This window comes from Amphiura filiformis, chromosome 8, assembly GCF_039555335.1.
Source record: "Amphiura filiformis chromosome 8, Afil_fr2py, whole genome shotgun sequence".
In the NCBI taxonomy this organism is placed as follows: domain Eukaryota; kingdom Metazoa; phylum Echinodermata; class Ophiuroidea; order Amphilepidida; family Amphiuridae; genus Amphiura; species Amphiura filiformis.
The window spans coordinates 22,218,444-22,238,680 of record NC_092635.1 but is presented as its reverse complement, the minus strand read 5'-3'; the positions used below and the strand labels follow the sequence as shown (position 1 = coordinate 22,238,680).

At 37.6% G+C, this 20,237-nt stretch overlaps 1 protein-coding gene across 1 annotated transcript; it reads right to left on the bottom strand.

Annotated features, from left to right (window-relative positions):
• Positions 1-623: 623 nt before the first annotated feature.
• Positions 624-20,210, bottom strand: LOC140158802 (GPI mannosyltransferase 3-like). Its single transcript, XM_072182018.1, has 13 exons — positions 20,127-20,210; positions 13,792-14,157; positions 12,457-12,574; positions 11,213-11,317; positions 10,606-10,751; positions 7,550-7,702; positions 6,922-6,973; positions 5,876-6,087; positions 5,557-5,621; positions 4,387-4,603; positions 3,403-3,583; positions 2,568-2,606; positions 624-1,919 (listed from the first exon to the last, which is right to left on the bottom strand). The coding sequence occupies exons 2-13, from the start codon at positions 14,121-14,123 to the stop codon at positions 1,785-1,787; spliced, it is 1,755 nt and encodes a 584-aa protein (XP_072038119.1). The 5' UTR covers positions 14,124-14,157; positions 20,127-20,210; the 3' UTR covers positions 624-1,784.
• Positions 20,211-20,237: the final 27 nt, after the last annotated feature.

Here is a 20,237-nt window from a genome sequence, read left to right as displayed (position 1 = left end):
TTTGGCTGGAATAACATACGGAATATATATACATGTATCACAGCATATCACAGTAATACCAATGTGAAATGGAAACAGCCAATACAGTAAATCCCAGTCAATTTACTGGGATTTTCTTTGAAATTCGTCATCTGTGAAACACAATACAGAGGAAGAATTGCACCAACATGTTTCATTACAAATCGTGTGTATCTTGTTTATCTAAAGTCGATATCACTGCCAGTGTACACGTACGTACCCACACACATGAAACTACATGAATTGTAATATAAAGCAGGTCACCGTATCAAAATTGCCCCTCATTTATTTCAACATCCTTGCCCTATTAACACATCAAAAACAACTAAATGTCTACGTTGAAATCAACACAGATAATTCATATTACAGTCTATTCAATTCATAAAATTTTGAATCTGTGATCACCAAAACTCAGCGCCGACTATGGGTGATGATGGTCGCAGGAAGGACGGGGGACATAATTGGTACCATGTACCGTGCATAGAACTACAGCGTTGGTCATTGTAGCCGTGCTGAGGTCTGTTCGCCATCGTGGCTACAATGCAACTGAAAGAATTTTCGCAAAGCATGATGGAAGATGTGTTCGTCTGCTGTGGGTCCCCCCCCCCCCTTCCACCTGTTAAATCCCTCAATCACAGTTGCCATTAGGTGGTGCGCTGCTGTGTACAAGCTGAATTTACACTTGATCTGCAGCTTGCAATTGCTAAGGATCACTTGTTAAAAGATACTGGCAATTGTGAAAGATGCATCGCTCATCACTTTTGTATATATACTAATCATAGCGATTAATCTTGATGTTGTTCTTTTGCTGAGGTGATGGTTATTGAACAATCAGGACAACACTCTGACAGCATGCTTGAGATTTGCTTTTCTATAAAGCTATCAAGTATAAATTCAGCTTTATCTATGCAAACCAATGGGTATAGTAAAGCCTTCACAAAAAGTAACACAGCCGTTATAAATACACCTATAGCTTCAGAACTATTAATTGTATTCACAATATTTTAACATAGGAAGAAGGATGGTTTATTTGCACGCATTTTGATACCACATTTGTCCAATGGTGTTCAATATTAACAAAACAGTAGTGTTTTTGAAGAAAAATGCCCAAATTTAAAAATTGCCGTTTACAGTAATCAATAATGGTTATTACGCAAGCATTGTGGCATGGAAACTGCCATTTATCTTCACGCCGATTTCAAATAAATACAAATAACTGCAACTTTAAAATTAGAATATATTTCTTTAAAAATGCTACTAGTGTTGTTAATATTTAATGACATTGGACATATTATGAATACGGTTACTAGTTTGAAGCTATAGGTGTATTTATAATGGCTGTGTTACTTTTTGTGAACACTTTAGATCATTACATTGCAGAATGTAGTTTGGTGGCATTACCATGTTTCCCAATGCACAGGTCTTACCCAAGTGCTCTTTTAACACTCTTATACAGGTCTTCCATTCAACATACCGTAAAACCTCGTCTACAAGCATATAGTGTGCTTTTGAAGAAAGCTTAATTAATGCAGACGCCATTTATCAACAAAATTATAATATTATGGAGTTTGAGCAAATTAATTACCGATACAAACATATACAAACAAGTACTATTGTAAGACCAATCTATTGTATTGGCATATGTACGGCTGTATCGTTTTAATTGAGCTTTCATCAAAAACATACTATATGCTTATAGACAAGGTTTTACGGTATATGGTCTGATGGTATTTCAGTTCTGATAACTTATAATCTACCTCCTCTCTTCACATACCACGTATTCTTCCATTATGAAGTCCTCCTTCTGGTCCCATCATATCAGGCATATTTACTTTGGCAAATACATAAACATGTTTCCCCACTCTCTCAGTAGGGAAATGTGTGTGAAAAAATGAGGCAACCTGAAAACAAAATAATTCAAATGTTATTTGCATATTTCACTTTGGCCTCATACCCATAGGCATGGTTTCTACACAAATGTAGCCACACACACTTGCTACATACATGCAGGAAACATATTTTCTGATTTTTTGATAAGGAACATGTCCTTTACCATTATCTTTATATCCCAAGTGTTTTTGAAGTCAAATGATGGCGAGAAGACACAAGTAAACTCATGAATTGTTTCATACCGGCCAATGAAAGCTGCGACTGACTCCTCAGGGATTGGGTATATGCCGCCAATATGGGGTCTCCTCCTGAGGCCTCAATGTCTGGTATCTATGTCACTTTGGGTATAAATATGGGCATGTTTTAATATGTTTGAAGAAAATTCCAAATTTTACCTTACTGGAGCCCCATGTAAAAATGTTGAAAAAATTAGTTAAATTTGGCATAAAGGTTGGGCCTCAGTTATAAAAATTGGTACAGAATCAGATGTTTAATCCTCCTCTTCATAAGTCCAAAACGGCATTGATATGTTACCACACTTTAGCTATCAATACCATAAAAATGTGATTTGTTAACATTACTGTTTATTTACAATCTTGTCTTTCCATTAAATACATTTCTGCTTACTACCAGTAAGGTACAAATATTATACAACATACCTTTTCATAAACATTTCTTTTGAGATATCCACCAATTTTCTGAAAAGAAACATGGGAGATGAGTTGGAGCAATTTCTTTTTATTCACAACTTTCGCCCCTATATGACTTGCCTATTTTGTATGCATATTTACTTTTAGCTATGCTTCACATATGGTCATTTCTTGAAAGGGTTACGAGCTGTGCAATAATCAGGAGACTTCGGGGAGGCTAAAATGGAGGGGGGAGGGCAGCATTTGTTGGCAAACTGAAAAGGGAAAGTAATTTTGGCACATCAAAAGGGGCAAGTAATTATTGACACCTTTTATATAAAATGATCTAAAAAGGCTTAGGAAAACAGTACGGAAATGTTTACATATGCAAAAATTCCCTGCTCACTGCACTTATCATGTATCTAGACCTTTTAAGATTTGCAAATTGGATTCCTAGAAATTTGGCATGTGCAAAGGGGGCAAAGATGCAAAAAGCAGTTTTATGAACATTCGTAAGTTTTTCTTAGAATATATCAAGTAAAGTAAATTTTTTAATCCTTCTGTGGTATGTGCGTCGAACTTATAAGAGTATGAACGCAGAAATGATAAATAAGCATGCTGTCAACGCTAACTGGCAGATCAATGGTTATGGCAACTAGACGTCTGACCCAATGGTCATCTGCGTGTCGACCTTGCCTATTCTACACGGTCAATAATCAGCAGTGCATACCCAGACCAGAATTTACTTTAACTGTCAAAAGAAAATGAAAAGAAGATAACCACGGTGGGAACCCTTAAATAAAATCCTTTTTTTTTATTTATTTCTTGATTTGGCAAAGATTGAGTTCTGTGTCAAAATACTTACTGGTTGTAATGTATTGAAAAAGACCAAATATGATGGCTGTTTTGTCTTGCTTCCATACTCCCTCTGTAGCCATTTGCCTGGAGCATCATAGAAGGTTTCAGCCTCTTCCCTATAATTTGATCTATTACGTAGATTTGGTTCGCATCCTAGAAATCTCATGGTTACATTTTGATGTACATGGCTGGTGAAGGAAACAATCAAGTTGAAGAAATGAGATGAGATGATATTAAATACATCCTCAAAAATTCTAAGAAATGGAAAAAAAAATCAATGGCAACAGCATTCCTTGATGTACGTATGGAAAAGAAACCCATGGTACAAAATCTTTTTTGATAGTGACATCAATGCCTTTTTCATTGCAAACATCAAACTGAAAGTTGTCCTCAACTTGAAGAGGGGGCAAAGTACATACTACACTAGCTTCCAGAGAAAAATAGCAATCTCTTGCTCTGATTGATGTGCATGCCTGGTTAATGAGTGACATAGCCCAGGCTTTGTATTCCCTTCATGAGCGCCGCTCTGCACTGAAAGACACTTTTGATGCGCAATTCTGTTGTTATGATTGTCAGCCACTCAGAACCCCACTTCTGTGTTTACGTTGTGTCCGCTTAACAAGGTCAAGCGAGTGCCGTTCTTCTCTGCAAGCTAGTGTAGGTATGTCATGTGGTAAAACACATGAATTATAGCAGACAACCATGACTACATTTAATAATCTTCCAACCATAAAGATGACATTATAAGAAATCTCTCCTTTGGTGGAAGCATTCCTTCTTCTCTTCCAATATTACAAGATTTAAACAGTAATTTCATCGTTTCCAATTTTGGAATATATTCATGTGTAAAAAAATCTTGTGTTAGCATTCCAATACATACCAAATACACCCATCTGTCCAATCATATCACATGTAATGAAATACACATAATAAGAATTGCCGAGAACATAACCATATTCTAGATCCATTTGTACAATATTGGCTGGCTTACCTATAGTATGGAGTTGAATGGCAGGGCATCAAAAATAAAACTGACGGCCCTTTAGTATCTAGTTCCAGTTGTGACATTTGTAGATGCATGGTGACATCTAATGTCCCTCGTTGATGTAACATGCCTGTGTATAATGCTACTGGCAGGTTGGTGACTACAAGGAATGCTACTGTCCATGTTGCACGACTTGAGCCGTGTACTAGCTGGAAAAATGCACCTGTTTATATGGGACCAGAAATATTAAAAATACTAGTCAATTCTAAATCAAAGTAATGATTTTCAGAAAAGGGGGAGTGATTTTGCAGTCAGTGATCTACAAGCCTCAGCACACTTTAGAGGAATTCGCTGACTTCTGTGGTCCAAGACACACCATATAAACTATTTAGCAACAATCACAGACTTGAAGCTAAGAAGTGCACACCCTATACAATACATACTACAATAAACCATCACAACTATGATCAGCTGGCCAAGTTCTTGTACAGGTAATCGTGACAATAAAGTTCCTTACCGAGGGGAATTTATAGTTTTATTTCATGACAAGAAACAGGTACTGGGCCAGGGATCAAACTCGCATTGCAACACACCAATGCCCTGGAGTATAATGTGTTACAGATTGAGCTAACATGACTGTTGATAACTGGGCAATGTGAAGCCTGAAATTGGCTGACATGCAAGTCACAGTCTATAGGGCAATTGCACGAAAGGTCATTAGTTCAAATCGTCCTCATGCATGGAGTACAAAAGAATCAATACCACTTTAACAGGTGATTACTCCATGGATTTGCATGCCTTCTGGAGGACGATTTGAACTAATGACCTCCCGTGCAACCACCCTATAATGAAATAGTCCATTTGCACATCACCATGTACTGAAAATGAATTGAAACTACAGCATGAAATATGCTATCCAGAAAGCAGGCACCAAGGCATTTTATGATAAACTTTCAAGTTGCTATTCCAAACTGCTATGACCATTTGGCTATTCCAGTTGAAATCCATACGCTATGGAAGAAATGACCTTAATCTCTCACACAAGGAGTGAGAATTTCAAATGGGGTTACATGAATAGGGGACTTTGAAATCTATTTTTGCATTCCACAGACTGCAGACTCTTTAATAAGTTGAATCTCTTTAATTGTTTTATAGATGGTTTGTTTTGCAACTTACCACATATACATATAGCTAAAGGCATGATAGGAAGAATAAATCTGAATTCTTTGTGGCTCAGGCAACTGTGGAAAATAAACAAATATATTGCATCATCAATAAAGTCAGAAGAAAAATCATAATGCTTTTTAACAATTCAGTGTTGACTTACCAATAATACTAAATTACATAATCCCAAAGCCAAAATATGCACAAATATTATATTAATATTCAGAAATATGTAAATCATACATACTAAAATCTCATCATTGCATTAAAATATTATTATAAATTGTTTTTACAAGCCAATTTAAATAAGAATGCAAATCTGAACCCTTACCTATAAACAGCAATAATCCATGCCATGAGAATAAGCAACGGTTTTAGCCTCCTCCACGACACCTTAACACCAAGTAAAAATGGCACCATGTGTGTTGCCATGACGACTGGTACACCTTGTGTAAGATACCAGTAGAATGGATGTGAGCCATAGAATGCACCAATGTCATGAAAGACGTTGAAATGGACAAAGTTGTATGGAACAAACACCCACTGTGAAAACAAAAATGAACAAGTTGACATAGTGGAAAATGGTTTTTAACACAAGTCTCCACATACATAAATGACAGCCAATAAAAAAATCACCGATCTTCCAGGATTTGAACCTGGGACCTTTGACACTACGTCTGATGAAGAATCCCTGTTTCAGTTTATGTACTTTCAGGCATGATACCGTATCGTTTTTTAAAATAGGGAAAAACTATATCAAATCAAACAAAAATTACAAAATACAGGCTGGAAATAAATAAAAGCACAAAAATCATGGCTCCAAAGAAGTAGGATTTCCTGTAATTTTTAATTATGGCTATATAGGTGACCCCGGAATGACGTCACAAGCCGTTGACCTCTGTTGACAACAAATCCGATTCAGAAGTCAAATTTGTAGTTTTCTGTGGTTTGTCCCTTTTCAAATCGGCCAAAATACTACCATTTCTATAACTTCTCGACATGGGGCCTCCAGCCAACAACAAAAATAAAGACTCTCCTCTACATGTTCATATGTTCAGCTTCACATAAAATGCAATTTTCGCCAAGTATTTAACCTTTATTTTACCGAAATTGGCTCAGAAATTTGCTCGATTCGAGGTCAAAACAATGTAAACAAACTGGGTCAGCTCTGCTACAAGTCTTCAACTAGTCGCTCTGCTCCACGATTTATTGTGGGTTGAAAAGCGTAAGTGTAAGCTAGTGTAGCGTCATGTAAAGTAAGTACCCGGATGGCCGGGGTCACCTATAGGTGACCCTTTTAGTACACATCAGTTTATAAAGCTGAGCAGATGAAGCATAACAGTGAAGCTATAGGAAGTACATGATGCTGTCTCCTACCTTGCCATAGCAGATTCTATCAATACACATTGACCATAAAAGAGCCAGAAGTCTGCAAATGAAAAAAAAATGCACAACAGATTAAAATATCTTTCAAAAGTAATTTAGTAACACTTTAATGTCTTACAGTTACTTATGAACAGCTTCAAATATATGCAAACTTTAGTTTTTGGAAAATGCTATGGAAACAGATTCTGTTGAAACATTTTTTGAACCTTTCCCCCGGCCACCCACATAAACACTGTAAACATCAGCTATATTGTGTTTATGACATTTTCCTTTCTCTATCTTTCTTTCAAAATGTCTTTTTCCCATTTTGATATTTTGTTCCCTGTGACTCTTAACATTTTTCATATGTGTGAACTATAATAGTATTTGGCAAGGTCCTTCAGCGGTGTCTGACTGCTCTTCCTAATTATTGCGTACAAAGAACTAGGTCACACATTGCTAAGCAGCTTGATTGGGGAATGTGGTACTGATGTGATGATGACGTGATTAAATTAGCCAACCAGATCCCACATGTGTGTTTATGCTATAAACAGCACCAATCGGCAGACCGCTGAAGAACTTTGCTGAAAACTATAGGATACTCATGGATTTGAGAGTCCTGGCATTGGTTAATACGTACCCAATGGGAATATAATCCTTGATTATGGTCATCACCTTGTTGTTTGTTCTGAATAGATGCCACAGCATCAGGGGGAGCCACACTATTCCAGCAGTGGGACGCATAATACATGCCAGACTAGCATAGAAAAGGTAGAGCTTGGTACCATGAGAGCTGAAAAGATGACATGATTAATCGATCGATTAAGTGTATGTGTTCTGTAATAATTTAATACTATGCATTCAACGTATATATCGGGATATTGTAGTGGTATTAGTTGTTGATAATTTTGCACTACAGAGAAGCTGTGCAGCTTGTATTATTAGCAGCTTTAAAGAACTACACATTAAATGCTATGGATTAGAAATAATTGTCCATGCTTAAAGATTCACAGTTTTGAAATTAACTGCAAAGTGCAATATAAACTTCTCAAAACATTCTGGCATACAGTGAGGTATAAAATTGTTTATTAATATTATGCAAGTTTGCACAGTCTTACAAAACAAGTTTCTTCCTTTAAAAGTGTGTGCTGTATGTGGGACACCTTTCAAATGCATTCTTTAATTTTGCTAAAAGCGCTCCAACAAAAATTAAAGGCTTTTTTTTTAAATATGCCTTTGCATTGAGAACCTCCTTTGGTAGCAAGCTGGCTGTTCCATGCAAAGCATCAATTAGCTATTAATTCACACACACACATTTCTTGGCCTTTTTCTGGAACTGAACTTTGTGCCCTATATGGCAAATGGTACACAGCGATGACAGTAGAAAAAATCATATTACACATGTTGATAAAAATAGAATGGTTTTGATGGCTTTGACAAGTTGATTCTAACAGTGGCGTAGCTAGGGGTTGTGGCACTCAGGGCTAAGGATACAAAATGTTGCCCTCCCCATTCTTGAAATAATTGCGGGTGGAGCGGGGAAAATTTGCACAAATAGGGCCTACCACTAATTAATTTTGGTTATAATGAAGTTGAATATCGGTCTTAAATTAATCTTTCAAATGATTTTCTGCTGAAATTGCTTGGAGGGGGTAGAGAATCGATGCACATGCCCCTCCTTGCCCCCACCCGTCACTCGCCACTTGATACTAATTCATCATCATCAGTCGGCTGCGGAGCAGGCGACTACAAGCTTTCTCCAACTAATGCGATCTTGGGCAAGCTGAAACAATTTTGTTTGGCTGCAGCATCCCTTCAGTATCTCCCAGGAGGTGCTGGACATACTGTAAGTACAGTGTGCGCGTGCCGTCCCGGTTTCCTCTTCCCATGTGGTGGAATATAAAGCGCATATTCTTTCACAGGCTCGCCATCTTCAAGACGCAGTATATGGCGAGAAATTTGAGTTGATGAATCTTGACTCTGGCAACCAGTGGAGTGGTGTTGGTCAGGTTGTAGATGGTTTCGTTTGGAATCCGATCCACACGCTTGATGTTTAACATGACTCTGTAGCAAGATGTTGCACATGCATTGATCTTGTTTTCCATGTCCTTGGTAATTACCCATGACTCGCACCTGTACAGAAAGACAGTAACACACATTGTCTGAAACAGCTTGATTTTTGTTTCGATTGGCAGGGACGGGCTTCTCCAAAGGCGTTCCAGTTTCCAGAAAGCTGCCCAGGCTAGTGCTTTTCTTCTTTTTAGGTCTCCAACACTAGAACCCATCTTGGAACCCAAATACCTGAAGTCTGTGACATGGTTGATGGTACTACCATAGACTTCAAGTGCTGGTTAGGGCGTTACAGTTTGCAGTCATATATTCTGTCTTAGGTGCGCTGATTACAAGGCCTAAATCTGCTGCTGCAGTTGCAGTCCTAGTAAGCTGTGACTGGGCCCGGTCTATGGAAGATTCCAGCAGGGCAATATCATCAGCAAAATCCAGGTCATTCAGCATCTTGGCAGGATACCTGCCTGACCGACGTGGGTAGGTAACAATTCCAGCGTCAATTCCAGAAGTTGATTTCATCAGAAGGTGGTCTACCAGGATAATAAACAGGAATGGTGCCAACACATCACCCTGAAGCACTCCAGTTGTTACTTGGAAAGGCTCTGAGATGACTGCCATCTACCATAACGGCACTATTGGAGTCTTTGTAGAGCACCTGGATGGCACTGACCACAACCTTTGGTATTCCATAATGCCGCAGCACTGAAAACATGACGGACCTGTTGATGGAGTCGAAGGCTTTTTTGAAGTCCACAAAAGTGACAGTTAAGGGAAGTTGGTACTCCTTGAAGCCTTCCATGATCCTCCTCAAAATGTGTATTTGCTGAGCATAGCTGCGACCAGATCTAAAGCCAGCCTGGTTGCTTCTCAGTAAAGGATCAATGTGGGGTAGGATCCTGTTCAGAAGGATCTTGTTGTACACTTTTGCGGCAATGGACATAAGCGAAATACCACGGTAGTTTGTCATGAGAGAGAGGTCACCTTTCTTTGGTAGAGGAATGATTACATTCAGTAACCCATTGACGTGGTGGTGTCAGCGTTGAGAATACTTCCATACAGAATTCGAGAATCATATCAATCATGCTATCCCTCCTCCCTGAAGTGCTTCTGCAGTTATAGCACAGTCCAATCCTGCTGCCTTGTTGGTCTTCATGGCTGCTATTGCTTTGACTACTTCTTCACGAGTTGGGGGCTCAGTGATAATAGGAAGATCTTCAACAGCTGGTGCTGGAAGTTCTGAAGCTGCTGTGCCACTGTCGTTGTTTAAAAGGAGTGAGCTAAAATATTCCTTCCATTCCTCAAGCAGTTCATGGTCACTGGTTGGAGCTGATCCATCTCTCTTTTTGACTTTCACCCCTTTCCTTGAGTTCTTCCCAAAAAGCGAGTGTATAATTTTCCAGGTGGTGGTATAATTCCCCATCTCGTCGGCCAGCTTCAGGTCTTCCATCTGCTTATTGAGGGTAGCAAGCTCATCAGATTTATAGGAGTTGTTAAGGCTGGTGTTCAAGTTCCTCCATCTTTCTCTAGATTGATGAGACTTTGAAATGGAGTACCGCTTTTTGGCCTCATCTCTTTCAAGTTTAAGTCTGATGGTTGCATCTGATCCCCAATTCAACAAAGTCTACTTACAGGAGTTTTGGTTGTCCTTTAGCTAGCATTGCCTCTGGCCACGGGTAATAGTATAATGCAAAAGTTGTAAGAATGGTTTCCATGGTGTTACTTAGAGTTCTGGTGGCAGTGTAGAAGATAAACCAGGAACAAATCTGGCACATCAACTGATATCATATGTTAAGAAAAGAACTGTTTCCTATGCCATTCACATTTAATTCCGATATTATTATGACACTAACGTTAAGTGCTGACACAGTTGAATATGCAAATTTTATGTAACATCTGTTTTTGTACATATAGAATCTATTACCGGTATTAATAAATGATTAGACTAAGATTGGCACTGGAGACCTTTCTACACAAACACTTGTCTTGACAACTGGAACTTGGTGTCTGCACTTAAGTACCTTATAAGCAGTATATCTCAATTAAATCACGAGCTTTGTTTAGTACTTCAGGAATGAATCCAGTCATGCTGCTAACTCTTTAACTAAGTTTAACCCAAATGTTACCCCTAAAAACCTAAAACAGTTAGAGAGGGCCACCTATGTGTTCTGAATATATTGTTTTTTACCAATCCAAGTCAACACAATTACTGCTTCATTTCTTTATACAAAAAGGATACAGCCCATGCTGCTCCATGTACTCCAACAAGTCTTCTTGTAAAGCGATATACAAACAAGTCTCCAAACGCTGAAAATGTAGCCTGCATTACGCGTGGAGTGACTACCTGAAATGGAAAAGACCAAAATATCAGTAAAATAACATGCTCGTTGTGACAGAACTTGTCCAAGCCACTATTGCTTATTATCAGTCATGAAATAACAAAAGTTCCATGTGAGCCAAGGGGTGAGGCGAGGACTGATAAACAAATGAAGGAATGACACTACACTATTTCGCATAAGAAGTTTCAAAAATAAGCAACTCAGCTCTTTGATCTACTTGATGTGGGTACCAATTCATGGCGCCAAATTCAGTAGAGTATTCAAATGTTGATTTCCACCTCATTTATTTCATGTTTCGTTTGTGATATTTAACTGTAAGTTCAATCAATCGCCACTTAAGGGCTGGGGTATGAACGTTTGGACAGTATTTATTTTGGGACATCAGAGCACATCAGACATATCGAATTGCATTCTGAATACTGAAGAATGTCATTCTGATATCAAATAATTTTGATTTTTGAAATTCGCAATTTAATACACATTTTATGGCAAATCATTAAAATTGATATTTTTGATATTTAACAGTACTTGAAGTAAACTTTATAAATCTGATGATTTATACTTAAAGTGTATGTAGGTGGGATGAAAAGCCGACGATCAATTGAAAATTTTGACCTTTCAGTATTGAAGATATGGATTTTTTCCCAAAACACCAAAAAAAATAGGTCTTTTGGGAAAAAATCCATATCTTCAATATGAAAGGTCAACATTTTCAATTGACCGTCGGCTTTTCCTCCCTGCTACATACACTTTAAGAATATATCATTAGATTTATATAATTTACTTCGAGGACTGTTATATATCAAAAATTTGAAAAATATCAAATTTTTATAATTTGTCATAAAATTTGTATTATATTGTGATTTTCAAAAACTGAAAATTATTTGATATCAGAAAGACATGCTTCGTATTCAGAATGCAATTCGATAGGTCTGAGGTGCTCTCATGTCCTACAAAAAATACTGTCGAAATGCAATAAACGCTCATTTTAGATCCCTTAAACTGTAAGTTGATAAACAATGCATCATGACAATGTATGTAATACATCCATATGTTTATCAACATTGTCCTTAGGGACTTATCAAAAGTTAAAGTTCCCAAGCTCAGCTAATTAGCTATTATTTAACATTTAGTAACAACCTACCAGAACTGGTCCAAAGTCTAGTTTGAGTACGGCTAGTAGTTTGTGTACTGCAGCAAACATAGCAGGGTAAGTATAGCCTCGCAGACCTTTCTTCCATTCCCATGTCAGATGGCCATATGTGATGAACAGAGTCAAAGAATATGCACAAAAATGTTTTGTGGACAATTACAAGTTACAATTTGTGAAGCATGCAATTGTTACTTTTGGCAACAAGAGTACTGTTGTATCAATTCAGCTACAAATTACATACCTAATCATCTATAAACGAAGCAGTATCTTCTGTATACATTTGAAAGATTACAATAATAATGGACTATTCCAGTTTCAATCCATACACCCCCTTACGAAGAGATGACCCTAATCTTTCACACACAGAGTGTGAATTTCAAATGGGGGTTACCTGAATGGATGACTCCATTTGAAATCTACACCTGCCTGTGTGGGAGATTAATAATTTGTCTTCAAGGGGGGGGTGTGTAAATTTCAAATTGAATAGGCCAATGTAATTGTTTCAGATTTAAAGTCAAGTTCAGTTACTAAGTTCAGCTCCCAGTTACTAAAAGCTGGTCTCTACACTATACATAGAGCTGGTCTCTCTCCCTAGATTTATTTGTTTTTACCCCTGTATGTTGTGTCACATTTTTGCTGTTTTTTAAATATGTACATGATACATGTACAATGGTAAAGGGCATGCATAATATGATGTTCATACGCTCCTAGATAGTGAGAACTAATCAGAGCAAACGTTAGTAAATTACTAGCAGTACATAAATATTGTATAATTGCACTGGCGCACAGCGCTTTTGAACGCATTCATTTTTCTTGCTGGTGGATGCATTTATATTTTGCTTGCATTTTCCAACACTTCTAGTGACAATTTTGTTGTAAAAATAGCAAAAATTGGGGCTTGTGCATTAGACGCATCAACATCTCAATACGTGTGCATTATTTTGTACAATTTCACTCCCAACAAGTGATACGCATTTATTAACCTCAGTGGTCTAATGGTTAGGGCGCAAGCTTCATAATCGAAAGGTTGTGGGTTTGAGCCCACCACGGCCAGTGTGTTGCGTCCTTGGGCAAGACGGCTTAATTCCCAATTGCTTCACTCCATCCAGGTGTATATTGGGGAACTGCTGGGGGTAATCACAACCTGAGTCAGCTGAGAGTACCTGCGCATCAGTTGCGGACTTGTGGAAGCGGAAATGATTCCGATATATCCTAATGGCAGCGGAATAATTGTTGAAGTGTGCTGGTACTTAGGTGTAGCGCATGTTAAATCACAGACATTTATTTTATTTTAACCTGTAAGTACAAAATTTACACAAAGGATATCCATACACCATCTTGTGTGCCACCTCCACTGACTGCCAATACTCATCAGGAACATAAAAAGTCTGCACCAAGAATGAATTCAACCATCGAAACATGATGATTATGGCCAACAAATGCCGTAGTTGAAAGACACCTGGAACAAATCCTTCCACCTCATTTTCTTGTTTAGTTTTCTCTTTGGCATCAGTGCCAGGTTTGCCTTTGTTCTCTGGTGATACCTTGCTACTGCCTTTGGTATCAGTGCCAGGTTTGCCTTTGTTCTCTGGTGGTACCTTGCTGCCACCTTTGCTGCGCTGTTTGTCTGGTTGTCGAGATCGTACACCAGATGCCATTTCTGTCTAAGGTATATGGAAGTAGGAAGCTACACTGCAATAAAAACAACAACAAAATCATAGTTAGCCAGCATTAACTTACAGTCATGTAAGAGTGCTGTACAAAAATATTTTTAAAAATTTACATTACGTAGTATTCAGCAAAGTCCTTCAGCTCTTCCTGATTATCATGTACTAGGTCACACATTGCTACGCAGTTTGATCTGCGAATGAGGTGCGAATGTGATGATGACATGATTCAATTACCCAATCAGGACACCACTTCCATCTTTACACTATAAACAGTGACAAAACGGCAGACCGCTGGAGAACCTTGCCAAAAACTACTGTCAGTAGCTACAAGAACTACCACTCATATGGGACAAATGGAATGATTTTTAGCTCTCCTTAGTTGACCATTCTTTCCTTACAATTACATTCTATTGTAAATGCAAATTCCAAAAGACAGTCCCTGGAAGATGTAAGGAAGAGGATTACTTGAGAGAATCCCGTAGGTAATCCGTTTGCATCTATTCATAGTCCTTTATTCTCAAGTAGTTAGGCATCCATTTATAGTTAGCCTTTGATGTGATGTTTGAGACCGCCCACGGTTGACCGATTTGCACTCCAGAATTGGAAATATTTCCAATATTTCTATCTAGCAAATTTGTTGAAAAGTATGAAACGTGTGAACCTGCTGCTTGGATGGGATACCACAAATATGGATTTATCTAGTGTTGTAAAATTTCTCTCAAAATTAGCCTCTTTTGTAAATATAACTTTCTGAAGAAGAAATCTTTAGAATCTTTTAGAGAAGTGATGATTGTTGATCATTTCTATTTTATATATTTATGTATAAATTTTTCTGTCATTTCCTGTAAACCTAATAAAGATATTCTGATAGTTGAAAACATTCTCTATTATAAATGATAGAGGCTGAAAGTGACAACAAATGACGAAAATTATAATTTGCCATGGAACTGCAGTCATATTTCATCTGAAATCTGATTGGATGACAGGGCCTGCATGACACGGAAGCGCTGCCCTATCCCTAAAAGTAGGTAGCTGCAACTTCTGTATCATACCCGTCATAGGTTCAAACCCCATTGTGGTATTCTATTGTTTTAAGCGGCTAAATAGAGTGATTCATCATTTACTTTGAATGTGCGGTCTCGCACATATTTTGTTTGAAGATAGCTGGAACAACCTCCTCTTCCTTACATCTTCTCTGGTTAACTATAAAAAAGTTTATGTTTATGTCGATACTCAATAGGATCCTTTCAGGGCGTAATGCCAAGGGTGCCGAAATGTTGATTACGTGCAGACTAGACATACAGGTGCAGCAGATGAAAAACTTGAAGAATTGAGGGTGCTGGAGACGAAGACAACTGGAGAACTCAAATGGCGGGATATACTGGATGAAGTGCGAGTAAAAACCAAGCAGCTGATTACAGGCTGGATTAAACTCCTCCCCTGAAGACTTCCAGGGTTAGTGCAGTTAATACCACAACTGGGAGGGAGTTCCATAGGTAGACTGTCTTTGGGAAGAATGGGTTTCCATAGAGTTGAGTGTGGCTGGTGATTTTCAGTTTGCTTGGGTGATAGTTTCTGGTGTTGCTGGTGATCATTGGTAGTCAGATGCATTGATGGCCATGTTGTGTTGGTTTTTGTACAGCATGGCCAAGCTGGCAGCATTTCTCCTCCATTCCAGGGATTTCCACTCAAGTTCTTGTAACATGGAGGTCACACTGTCTCTACGCTGGTATCTTTGCAGGACGAACCTGGCAGCTTGGTGTTGGATGCTTTCCACTTTGGTGATATCTTTTTTGCTGTGAGGGCTCCAGATTGTGCTGATATGCTGCAGTATTTCTAATGAGGTCTGACAAGACTGATGCATGCCTGCTCACGGATCCTTAGAGGACAGCTCCTTAGGTTTCGCTGCAAGAGGCCTAACATCCTGTTGGCTTTGGTGGTGATTTTACCAATGTGCTTCTAGCCTTCTGCCAGGACATATCGGTGGAAAATGATAGACCAAGATAAGGATATTCGTTGACAGAAGAGAGTTGGCTGCCTCCAAGATGGTAGTGAGCATCAATAACCTTCCGTCTGTGTGTAAACCATATTATCAGATGGCATTTATCTGTATTGAACTGCATTTGCCAGTTAGCTGACCATTAATGGAGAAAGTTCAGATCCTGTTGCAGTTTGGTGAGCTGTCTTTTGTGCCTACATAAAGTTAGCTGCTTGCTTCTTTGGTTGCAGCAGTTTCCGCAGTCCATTGAATTTGTAGGTATGACAGGTGATTTCAAATTTGCCATCAAACTGCATCATTTTATATAATTAAAGCCCTTGAGTAAAGAAAGCCAAAACTGGAAACCTTTTTGCCATAGCACTTTCCATAGCAAAGTTACATCTTGTCAAAGATTGACTTAAGGGGGTACTACACCCCTGGCCAATTTTGTGCCTATTTTTGCATTTTTCTCAAAAATTATAGCGCATTGGTGACAAGTACGATATGTATATTATAGGGGCAAGGACTACAACTATTGCACTGAAAATTCAGTAACTCAAGGCAAGTAGTTATTGATTTATTGATCAAATATTGGTTTTCCCTCATTTTTGACTGTAACTCCACAACTTTTTCTGTGCTGAACTAAAATTTCCAGTACAGTAGTTGTAGTCCTTGCCCCTATAATATACATAGATCTCTTACTTGTCATCAATGCGCTACAATTTTTGAGAAAAATGCAAAAATAGGCACAAAATTGGGCAGGGGTGTAGTACCCCCTTAAATCATCAAAAGATTCAGCTAACAAAACAGCATTTCGGTGGTGTTTCTAGATCTTAGTCTCATGATGATAGCAGCTTTTCTATGTGGAACTGCTATCAAAATCCCTCTAAAATAAAAATTCCATGTGCGAATGTCTCATCACCATACAAAATCATATATTTGGGTCAAGTGAAGTATGGACAACATATTTATGTAGGTTTCCTTGACCAGGCTGTCCAATCCGTTCTTTTAAATTTCTATGTAAATATGTATTGTGTTTGGGCCCCGGACTAGCAAATGTGTTAGGCTATTGAAACTTGATGTTGAGTTTAGCGTCCCATTTTTTTCAGCTCACAATGAGGCAACTATTTCATTATTCATTATTTTCAAGGTTTCATTATCAGTGGCCTTTTACCAATACTTATGCGCTTTTGTTCATTCTAATTGGGTATCGCCAGTCGCAATACAATGTCACAAACACACATAAAACATTTATAAAAGTATAATTATCTTGCTTTTTGCTTTTCAAGTTTCAAAACAAACTAAATGTATTCTGAAGTATACCATGCCAGTCTTCTTCACTCCAATTTGTACTAACCTCTCCGTATACATTTGAGGATAGGGGGAATGGGGGGGATTGACTTATTAAATACAAAAATAACAACCATGCAGAACATTATGAAATAAATTTTTGGCACCAATTTGTCAAAACTAGGTCTTTCCTAGTTAACTTATTTACAATATCAACATTCAACAATCTGGTAAAAACATTTTGGCTAGGTTGATTTCTCTTCTAGCCTACCCTGGTATCCCAAAGGTATAATTGAAATAATTGGATAGAGCAAGGGTCAAAAACCTGTATTATTTTTAATGCTAAAATATTTAGATGGATTCATCAAGGCTTTCTATAGTTTTTGAAGGGTTCAAATACAAAAAAGGGGTTTAAAAATTTTGCAGAACAAATTTTCTTTTTGGTTTAGTAGTAATTTGCAAAATAATGAATTATTTTCAGATTTTACATCTCAAATGCGGCACAAAATTCATAACGCGGGCGGTGGACGCTAAACTCAAAATCAAGTTTCAAGTGCCTTAACTAAGGTTTGCCTCTCATAGATAGTCAGGCTCACATCACACACTACAGGTGGCGCTATTCGTCCATAGGGAAGTGGAATGTGCCTGTACGGTCCAAAAATGGCTTTACTGTGGGGCTCAATGGAAAAAATTACTAAAAATTAATTTTGACAACCAAAACCTAAGTGATGTTGACTTAGGCCCTTCACAATTAATTCTTAGTTTCCTGTTTCATGGTTGAAAACCAGGGATGAGGCGACTTTTAATTATTAATTATTAATTATCTTTTATTTTCTTTATTTTAAAATAAGTGGTCGCAACCTACATCAAGCCATTTTGACAAGGAGCGTGCATTTAATTATTTTACTACTATGTTTGATTTTATACATAAGTAGGCCTAATGGTACAATTAGGTTCTATGTTTATTCATCATTATAGATGATATGATCAAAGTCAGAAAGTAGCAAATAGTAGTCATTAAAAGTTATTTTTAAAGAGCAAATCCAAAATTTAAATAAAATAATTAAATATTTTGCAATTCTCTACTTTGGACGCGGGCGGGAAACAGGAAACTAAGAATCAATTGTAATTGGCCTAAGTAATGGTACAATTAGGTTCTATGTTTATTCATCATTATAGATGATATGATCAAATTCAGAAAGTAGCAAATGGTAGTCATTAAAAGTTATTTTTAAAGAGAAAATCCAAAATATTAATAAAATAATTAAATATTTTGCAATTCTCTACTTTGGACGCGGGCGGGAAACAGGAAACTAAGAATCAATTGTAATTGGCCTTATGTTGGTACCAGTTGGCATGATACTGGATTCATAAACTATCACATAGTGCAATCCATGTTCCACCAAGTCGACACTCGATTTAGCTCAAAAGCAATTTGTGTGTAAATCAAGACCATCCAAAACAGCTTTCTTACAGTAAAGAATAGGAGGTCATCTGGGGTCACATACAGTAGTGTGCATTGTACATGTGCCTGCTGTCACAATTTCACACACAAAATTTTGGGCAATTTGATGACACTATTTTTGTCTGTAACTTCAAAAGTATATGCACTAGAAACATGATTGACCCCTTATTGTTTAGGTAATTTAATTCTCTTTCAAATGAAAGAACTTTCAACTTATGAACATCCCTATCATAGAATTTGTGTGGAACGGTTTCGCAATAGGGAAATCTACTATGTTAGCAATCCCCACCGTAGTGTGATAGACACCCATAATGATAAAGGACGTGAAGGTGGGGTGTTCCTCACTACTTTGGCCTTCAAAAATCAATATCATTCAAAATGAATATTTCCTACACTACAGTCAATGTAGGTATGCTAGGTGAATTCAAATTTGCCATCAAACTGCATCATTTTACATATCAAATTAAAGCCCTGAGTAAAGAAAGCCAAAACTGAAAACATTTTTCTCATAGCACTTTCCGTAACAAAGTTACATCTTGTCAAAGATTGACTTTCATCAAAAAGATTCTGCTAGCAAAATTCCCCAAAACGGCATTTAGGGGTGTTTCTAGATCTTAGTCTCATGGCGATAGCAGCTTTTTTTAATGGAACTGCTATCAAAATCCTCTAAAATTCCATGTGCGACTTGATTATCACCATAAAAATCCATATATTTGGGTCAAGTGAAGTATAGAAAACATATTTATGTAGGTTTCCTTCACCGACCTATTCTCGAAAAAAAATCAAATTTCTATGTAAATATGCATTGTGTTTGGGCCCCGGTCTCTGCGAATTTCGCTGACTAGTAAATGTGTTAACTAAGGTTTGCCTGGGATACCTAGTCTTTTGTTTTCTATTGAATATTGTCATGATTATTGGACTGTAGTGCCTTCTATAGTACCGGCCTGGCGACTTTATGCTCATTTCATGGAAGCAGGTGATTGTGAGTCGCAGCTTTCTGGCTCTCAACCCTCGATTTTAAATGGATTTCATAATTATAATAAAAATCGACGACGGTGCAAAATTCTGCAACCTTAGCTTAGACAACTAACACAAAACAAAAACACATCTAAAAAATTATGATGTTTATTTCATATAAACAGGGAACTCAGCATCTGGAATACTTGCAATGAGCGTTATTGACAGATTAAATCGAAAACTTGTTGCAACATTCATAATATGAAAAAATAGCGCACAGAAATCGTAACTTTAAGCTTACCAAAAAATCCAATCAATTACGGCGAAATAGAGATGGGCGGTAACACGGATTTTACGAGCGCTCCGCCAAAGCAAAAGTCTGTATAAACAATAAACTTCGACCCAAGGGATG